The sequence below is a fragment of the Pyxicephalus adspersus genome, chromosome 3 (assembly GCF_032062135.1).
Source record: "Pyxicephalus adspersus chromosome 3, UCB_Pads_2.0, whole genome shotgun sequence".
Classification (NCBI taxonomy): Eukaryota; Metazoa; Chordata; class Amphibia; order Anura; family Pyxicephalidae; genus Pyxicephalus; species Pyxicephalus adspersus.
The window spans coordinates 135653936-135663646 of NC_092860.1; the positions used below are offsets into that span (position 1 = coordinate 135653936).

Sequence of the window (9711 nt, forward strand, 5' to 3'; positions counted from 1 at the left end):
GGTCCGCTTAAAAGTGGAAATAAATCTGTGTGACTGACCTAACCACGTCCCAGTAAAGGGCACCGCCAACTTCCTTCTCTTCTTCCTCTTACATACGATTTTCACCCATCTTGACTGACCGTGCTGGAATAATGGAACTCCTGCACATGCGCATAGGAGTTTATTTGCCTCTGCAGAGCAAGGGAAGCCAGGATTGCTGGGTTTCCCTGACAACTAACGCTGACATTACGCATGTGCGGCTCAGCTTTGGCACCAGAAACCTGAAGACAGGTAAGATGCATTGCCTGTCCCTTTCTGCAATATTAATCTGCCTGATTATGAAAACTCTTATTCATATTATCCAGCCTTTATATAGCACCAACATATTATGCAGTGCTGTACAAAGTCCACAGTCATGTCACTGGTTGTCCCTCAAAGGGACACACAATCTAATGTTCCTACCATAGTCATATGTCATTAACACAAGGCAATTACCTAACTGCATGTTTTTGAAATGTGGGAGGAAAGCCACACAATCTCTATGCAGATAATTCTGGGTTCACATGTCACCATTTTATTCCTTCTGTTAAAGAAAGGGCTCTTTCTGCGCATGCCCAATATTGAGCATGTGCGGAAGGAGCAGACAGAGCCTCCTGGGAAGCGTGACAAGGGAATCCTGGGGTGATTCTGTGCTCCCATTCTGTCTTGACTGCTGCAGCAATCAAGTCAGGAAAAAAAAAAGAAAAAAAAGGGTGTTGCACTTGCAAATTTGTCTACCTTTTTATGTAAAGGACCGCTTGAACCAACACCTATGATATATATAATTCTACATATAACATCTTACCAGCCTTGTTGTAAGGTTATTTGCACAACCGGCAAGAAGTTGACATAATGTGTAACAGCCACTGCAGCCAATATCCAAAACACAGAATGGATGTTTATTCTAGGAAGAGGCTTTTGTTTCTTCTTCTCATCTTCATCATTATCTGGAAAAGAAATAATATTTATCGTTAGATATTAAAACAATACCCTCAGTGAAATCTAATGGAAGCACGGTGGCTCAGTGGTTAACACTCAGGTCTTTGCATCACTGGGTCCCAGGTCGAATCTCGGCCAGGGCACTATCTGCATGGAGTTTGCAGGTTCTCCCTGTGGTTGCATGGGTTTTCTTTATGTACTCCTGTTTCCTCCCATGTTCCAAAAACATGCAGTTAGGTTATTTGGCTTCCCCTAAATTGCACTTGGACTGTATTATTGACTTATGACTATGGTAGGGATATTAGATTGTGAGCTGCTTTGAAGGTCAGCTAGTCACATGACTATAGACTTTGTACAGCGCTGTGTAATATGCTGGTGCTATATAAACACTGTGTAATAATAATATTGTGCAAAATTCAACAGCTCTGCAAGAAAAGGTGGGGAGGGTGCAGAGGAATGACTCCATTATAGAAGTACACCCATGTTATTGGTTCTCTGATCCTTCTTCCTGGAAAGCAGAGCAATGACAAATACAAGTAAGGGTCACTGAAGCCCAACCATCAATGCTCAGTGACTGAGAGCCATAGAAGCAACTAATAAACCTTAACAGCTTCAAATGTGATATATCATCCATGGTACTGCTATATTTCTGTGTGAATGCAGCCTGTGCAGAAATAATCTCCCTGATAACAGCTTCTCTTTATATTCTAACTTTTTACAATGGCATTGCTCTCCCAGGACTGTGTAGAACATAACCTAACACTAAGCTATGACAGCCCTCCACTCCTGCACTACAAGTCCCAGCACACCAAGCAGAGTGACAGTGAATAGAGGGTGTACACACCGGCTTCTGTCACCCCGGCCTCCCTAAGTAAAGATTCCGCCTGCCGCTCAAATCGACGGCGAACATTCTGCAGATCTCTATCATCCAACAAGGACGCCATATTGGGCAGTGAGTTCCCCGGAAGTGACGCAGGAGGTGTCCCGGCAGGGGTCTCCATGGAAACCAGACGCCCAGCAGACTGGGTAGGTTCAAGTCCATGCAGTTGTCAGGCTGGGTCGGTGCTGAAAGATTGCATATAGAAAAGTTAAATATTTCCAACTGTCCCTGAAATTCAAGGACAGAGACACATAGAAAGGACAGATCCCTGCAGATTATATTCAGAACCTCATTTATTACCATTACTGTGTACATGCAATGGAATAAAGTCAATTATTATTACTGTGTACATTCAAGTGAATAAAGTTTTCATAAAAAGATAAAACTGCTGAGATAAAAATCTATGGGTTATTTATACAAAGAATAATTTCTTTGCAAGTGGTCACCTATTCATGGACATGTGTGTAAACACAATTATGTGTATGGTGTGTAGCTCCTCATTTAATAAGTTGGAACATTCCATGCATAATAATAATAATTTAAACAAATTAAAACAGGAGTAAAAATACCTCACATCCTATCCAGGCAAAAGTGGGGTCCCCATCCATTCTGTGTGATCCTGGGAATGCTGAGGTTCCCAAACTACACAAAAAAGGTATATTGGAGAGGTGGGGGGCTGGGAAATATTGGGATCTTGTGTTTAACAATACAATTGTACCAGTGGTGGACACAAGGAACGACAGGCCTCTGTCCAAAACCGACTAGTGGGGGTCCCCTACAAACCCCCACCCCAATCTTCATCTCTCCCTCTCTCTTTTTGCCCTTCCTCTCTGTCTCCATCTCTCTTTTTATCTATCCCTATCTACCTACCCCCCCTCCAACAACGCCCCCACCCCAATTTCTATCTTCATCTCTCCCTCTCTTCTCCTCTCCACTGGTGACATCCTGGTGTAGAGAAAATTGTACCAGGTCTACTATTTTAACAGTAGATATTCCAATTTAACATAAACTGTTCCTTCCAAACTTCTTTACCATCCTCAGTTTCCATTCAAAAGACATAATTTAGGTATATATTCTTGTTTTCCTGGGATTCCAAGATTAGGTTTTATTATTGGTAAAATGATTGATCAATATTATTGATGAAATTATTGAAATATGATATATTTTATTGTTCATTATACTACTAAATTTCTGTTCTTGTCTACGACTACATTACTAATGTATGTTTCTGTCTATTTATTTAAGACTGCTTTTTTCCATGATAGCTTACTGTTTTTTTGTATAACTCTCATTTAATGTATATTATTCATTCTCTTCTAAAAATACAAATGATCACCCCTCTTCACCTGTCATTTCATTATTGTAAGGATTCAAAATGACACATGGAAGCTTATTCTTCCCAGTTAGATGATATAAAAATGGGCACTACCTATGGTAAACTGAGTCATGTGATCTTGCTGCTGGATTTGTTGTGGGTTTGGACCATTGTACCCATTCAATAAAGATAAGTACTAGCAGCGCTAGGTCCCAGGTTCGATTTCCCCACTCTATCTGCATGGAGTTTGCAGGTTCTCCCCTTTGTGTGGGTTTCCTTCCTCCAGGTACTCCGTTTTACTACCACATTCCAAAAAACATGCAGTTAGGTTAGTTGGCTTCCCCCAAAATTGACCTTAGAATGTACTAAAGACATATGACAATGGTAGGGACATTAGATTGTGAGCCCCATTGAGGGACAGCTAGTGACATGACTATGGACTTTGTAAAGCGCCGCATAATATGCATATGTAAATAATTTTCTGTTCTGACATATGTTTTATAAAAAAGCAGATCATACCTAAACCAACAGCTTGTAAATGTAGAGGAGTTCTATTCGTGTTTGGTTCAGGTCCTAATGTCACACAGAGAATATGTGCAAGTTAAACAGCATGTATTAAAACAGTTTATCAATAAGCAAAGAATGTGCTGGAGGTAACCTACTCCCCGAACTTTTTTCATGTCACTGGTCTCAGGTGCATATCAAATCACAGAGCAACCTGACTTTGAACCTTTAGAAAGGAAACAATAACTTTCAAGACGACCATTTGATACAGGAGTGTGTTTCAGAGGGGCTAAGGATTCTGAAAGGAATGTGAATGCAGCCTGCTGTTCACAGGGCTCTATGCAATTAACCCATTGACTGGCCTTTCTATTGCTGTCTACCTCCTACTTTATAGCCAGAGAAGTAAGAGTAGAGCTGCAAGGAAGGTAGCTGGTCAGTCCATTTAGCACTAAAAATTGTGATGCCTTTTCAATAATTTAGAGTAAATTGCTAAGTACAAAGTGTAGAACCCTCACTAACTAGACCCAATCCATATTGTACTGGTGTAGACTGGTGTACCATCTATTGTTATTGATCACTGTGGTTTTTTGCCCATTGATACTTAAATACGAGATATAAGTGCATATATGTTGAATAAAGCTGCTATTTTTCACTAACTACCCAGGGTATACATTTAAATTAATCAAGTTCATTAATACCTGGGACTGGGTAAAGATTAACCCTTTTTTGTCCTAAAGTAATACAATTTCTTTTCAATGTTCCATTTATTTAGGTAAATGACTGTTCTGTAAAGACTAGTTAGATTCATATTTGTATAACCCTTATGGACTAGAGCTCTTCCGCTATGGACCTGGTTTGGCAATAACGTTGGCAGTACTTACCATAACTAACACCTATAACTCTTTTTAGGACAAACAAGGCTTTCTTTTGGTAATATTGTCTTGAAAAAAGGTTTTATTTTAAATTCAATCTAGAGACAAAAAATCTTGAAATACAAAAACATATTCGACTTTGATTAGTCTGCTTCTTAGGATGGCACTAAAAAATTCTGGCTCATTGCATAGCACATGTATTTACAAATGAAAACAATTACCAATAAAGGCCTTTTTTCCCTTTTCCACATTTTTATTGTTGTAATAATAAACAAGTACCAAGACAATATTTAAATACAAAAAACATTATATGACAATGTTAACAGAAATAATTAACAATCTTCTGGAAGGAGAAGAGAGATTGGAGAGTTTATTCAGGCTAAGAGTTATCTAGAAGTTTACTAGAAGGGGTTAAATAAAAATTTATTCTGGCATCATATGAAGATCAAATGTCAGTCCTTTGATCTGCAGATGAATATATTAGAGTAAATAAAAGGTAGCAATCATTTTGTTACATTGTGTTTCCATATGGAGCTTCTGAACACTGTTGCTGCTTTTGTGATAACAAACAAGAACCACCAAGAAAAGTAGCCAATTCACATACCTTTATCTGTAAAAAACCTGTGATCCATGTACAAACCGGACCCATGCTGTCTTGGCTTCTTCCTTTACAGGGCTCACTATTCCATCTAATAACGCCAATCATCCAGCCACCCTTTTTAATAATGTTACATAAGGTCTACTTTAACCTATTAAACCCAAGTCTATTTTTTTAAATATTAATGAAACAGGGTTTAAAAAAAATCCCACTGTAATGACCTTTTATTCAACAACGTCTTCTACAGACTCACTGCTCCAGTCTTCCTGTACTGAATGAACAAAACAAAACACGGGTTCTCTTTAATAATGATTGTTCTCAGCTTCTGTTCATTTGCCCATTCTGTTACACTTTTTAAACTAAAAAAAAATTTTTTTAATGTAATTATTCTTTGTTCACACCATACATCATTTAACCCCCATGGGGGATTAGATTATATATATATTGCCTATATGACCAATAGCCTTACCAAAGGCCCACCGACAACTCAAAAAGAAAAAAAGACTGGTACTAATACTGCCCACTGCCAGCACTATTCATTCCCTATGGAGCTGCTGCAGGGAGATGCCTCCCCTAATGCTTCCCCTAAACAAATGGGTAAAACTTTTGCCTAGAGATAGGGCTTTAATTTGTATTTTGACTTCCTAAAGAAATGTGACTTGATCTAACCTAACACAAAGCCTGAATTGTTTTGACATACGTGATAGAACAGATTTTATCATAAAGAACCTAGATATTACCAGTCTCTAATTGCCATATTTAAACCTTTTACCCTCATCTTATATACGTGCCTGACTGTACAATTACAGGCTTAAAGGGCTAGAATGGATTATTTGATAATAATCTTTTCTCTAACTTGGTAGCCAGCTTAGGTATATTTGTTTTCTTTTACTTTCAAAAACCCATTCCTATACTGTATTATTTTTTATTCTGAACAATGAGAAAAATATTAGCAGGAAGGTTCCTTATTATTTATAATACTATATATAGTTTTATATGCTTATTTAGAACTAACTTACCTGCTTGTTTGTGGTCTTTTCTATAAAGAGCTCTGCACGTGTAGCTTAGTGTATGATCCTGGCATACCTGGCTACCAGGAATTAATAAACTCCTGTGCGCATGCAATGGAGTTACATCCTCCTGGCCTGGCCAATCAAGGTGGCAAAGTTCCTGAATGTGCAAGAGGAGAGGGTGAAGATACCTTTCTAACATGGGGGAACCCTTGAAATAACATCAGGTCTTCAAGCATCTCCTGCTATATTTCTATATCCACAGCTCACAGTTTTTTTAGTTTGGCAATCAGTAGGAAGAATGCCTCTTACATTGCTGACCAGTGGAATGAATGCCATCCTTTCAGATAGTCATAAAGATCATTGGTGTCACTTAAACTGATTTGTGAGGCACAAATTGCTCATTGCTCAAGGAACCCCTAGCAACCTCTGGAGGAATCCTGGTTTAGAAACACTGATGTAGACCATGGTTTCCCTACAGTACATACTTTACTTACATTGCAACTTGGATGTGGTATCAGCAGCAGACTCAGAGCCGTCACACCCCATAGTATTCCTATTCTATTTACTGGATGGCTACATAAAAAGTTATTCAGACAGATGAGGGGTGCTAAGATGCTGGGCCAGCACAGAGAGTAATAAAGACTTCCATGAGATATTTGGTCTATGATGTTCAAGGCGGCTGCGATAGTGAAGGTACTTTTCCTAAAGAAGTCAAATTTGCTAGCAAGTTCAAAGGCACACTGATTGCTGATTAGAATTGTGTATATAAATGAGTCAGAATGCTGATAGTTTGCATTTTAAATTGTTTATCTTTGGTGCTTTTAGAATAAGGGTACAAACACACGTGCAATGGTTCTCATTTGATAATCAGCTCAGGGCTGATATGGGTTGAGAATCTGGCGTGTGTACAGCGCTCGTCGTCCACCGTTGGAACGACCTTCCTGCCGGATCCATGGACGATGGAAGGTGATTTATTGTAATGGAAGTTAAGCGGAGAGAGAGCAGCGGGGTGGCGCTCTGTCTTTCTCTCCCCTCTCCAAAGAGCAGAATTGTGCTGGATGTACAGAACTCGTTCATGCATTGTGCAGTTGTTTGTCGTTGGAAATGATCAGGAAAGATCCTTTCCAATGACAATTATTGCACATGTGTATGTAGCGTAGTTGTTGTTTCTATGGGTTTTCTCAGGGTGTAAAAAAATAATTACCGTAGATCTAAACAATTGATTGGTCCTGGTCTGCTTATCTTCAATTACATTGCTTTGTCTATGTCAAAGGACCAACGGTAATATTCTCCTCAATGTGTACCTGCAATGGTCATGAAGTAGTTCTCCTGTTTTGTTGTCTTCATAAGAATGTATATGATTGGGAAATATTTACATAATAATATCAACCAGCTAGACTAAAAGTTTTGTTTGCAAAAACAACACTTCTGACACTGAGAAAATGAGAAGAACCATGATGCTGTCCTATCATTATAAGTGATTTACCAAAGCCTACAAAGATTAGGGACATGCCTGCCCAATGTAACTGAGACTCTGTGTGTATGCCTAATAGGATATTCCACCTGTTCATCTTGGCTGGAAGCAGAAACTTTTCTCTTTTGGACATTATGATCCATCTTCCTGTACACTGCCTACAACCATTTCCAACCTTCTGGTATTACATAGTTACATGGTTGATCCAGAGGACGGTAAAAAAAACAATTTATAAAGCCTGGTTCATTATGCTCCAACAGGGGGAAAAATTACTTCACCTACTTATGTTCCCTGGATCAACAGTCTCTGGTATCATTTCTTTAAAACTTCAACACCCAGGCATATTCTGTGCTTTTTCTTAAAGCCATTATTGTGTATTTATTATCTCCATACAACCCCCTACCTTATACAATAAAAATAGTGGCAGATTTTACAGTTTCATAAGAAAAAGGGAAACCATTTAGCTTAAAGTCAAGGGTCAACCTCTACCGGAGCCTTAAAAATTAATAAAACTTCCTTTTTTCAATTGTTTTTTTAGTACTGGCTCTTGAAATTAACAAATGCATTATTTAAAGGTTGGATGAAAGGCTCAGTGTGATATAACACATTTATCAGTTGTATAATGGGTTTGTTTAGAGATCTTTATATAATGGCATCTATCATGTACTTGGCAGCTATTGTATGTGGTTCCATTGCATTGTTCAGTGCTGTTGATCTAACATGTTTTCAGGATGCTGGAATGCAAAGAGGAGACAACCTAAAGGAACAGCAGGCTAAAGGATGATTCACTTCTAGGAAACAGACAGATGACACCAGGGAGCCTGTACACAGTATGATAAACTTGGTTAAAAAGGGAGTGAACATTCTACTTCCTAATATAATGATAATATTAACACTTATTATTATCGCAAGGTATAGCAAAGTATTTTCCTAATTCTTAGATTGTAAGCTCTTCAAGGCAGGGTCCTCTCCTCCTCCTGTGTCATTGTCTGTATCTGTCTGTCTCTTGCAACCCCTATTTATTGTACAGCACTGCATAATATGTTGGCGCTATATGAATCGTGTTTATTAATTTTATTATTATTATTATTATTATTATTATTATTAATAATAATAATAATAATAATAATATTATTTCTATGCCTACTTTTTATTGAATTCACAGTCTCCTCTTAAAGGGTTTCAAGGCCTCCAGGTTCTTCTTTGGAAATCAAAGCGCCTGGGATTGTCTTAGATCCAGGAGCTGCTCCCTTTCCCAGCCATTATATTACCTTGTTGGTGTTCCAGCTCAGCCTCTCATTGTTAAACTTAAGAGCACACATCTACTGACAGCAACTCTTCTGAAGAGACTATTGAGTATGCATTTTACCTGCAGTTGACCTCTTCCTAATTTTCCTAACCTGCATTTGACCTGCTTTAGGGCCTGAGCTTTGGGTTGTGCCGATAGATCAGTTGACATTAGATTAAAATGCCTCATCTGGAATTTATTGAAAGGTTCGTTTGGCATGCAAATATTAACCTACTTCTTACAGATTCTGCATATTGCAGATTTTCCTATAAAAGCCTATGGAAATACGAAACCCACTGGAGGTGAACAAAATCCAATTAACACAGACGCTAAATTAATTTTGCACTAATTTCGCAGGCCCTAAAAAACAAAGTGATCATTTATATGTTTTCTTGTATTTGTGTATACCATATATTTAATATTTCTCTAAACTATTGTTCATCTTGTTCCCCTCTCCTGTACTAAGCTTGGTATTGTTTCCTACCTCAGGACACATCTTTGGCATAGCATACCTGGTGATCACGTGTCTATTAGAATGTCAGGCAGAGTTGAATGCTTAAATAAGCAGCTACAATAATTTGTCCTTTAAAAGTCCTACATAGTGCACATTTCATGACCCGCTAAGGGTTCCTTGTTACTCAAAGTCATGATTCTATCACAAATAAATTAAATTCTTCCAAACTAATCATATTATTAATATGTGTATGTATAGGCCTATTTCTAATTTTGGATGACCTTTAATTTCATTATGTGCAAATCACCATTCCTTCATCAAGCTGTGATTAATCTGACGGATCTAAAAGAATGCAT

The 9711-nt window shown here is 38.2% G+C and overlaps 1 protein-coding gene across 1 annotated transcript in view; it reads right to left on the reverse strand.

The window, feature by feature from the left end:
* The window catches only part of TMEM128 (transmembrane protein 128), an 8764-nt gene extending 5050 nt beyond the window's left edge, over nt 1–3714 (reverse strand). Inside the window, exons 1-3 of the mRNA XM_072406446.1 lie at nt 3672–3714; nt 1802–2022; nt 824–965 (exon numbers count right to left, since the gene is read on the reverse strand). Of these exons, the coding sequence (XP_072262547.1) occupies nt 824–965; nt 1802–1958 (299 nt within the window). The 5' untranslated portion in view covers nt 1959–2022; nt 3672–3714. The remainder of the gene's footprint in view (nt 1–823; nt 966–1801; nt 2023–3671) is intronic.
* Between the last annotated feature and the right edge of the window lie 5997 nt (nt 3715–9711).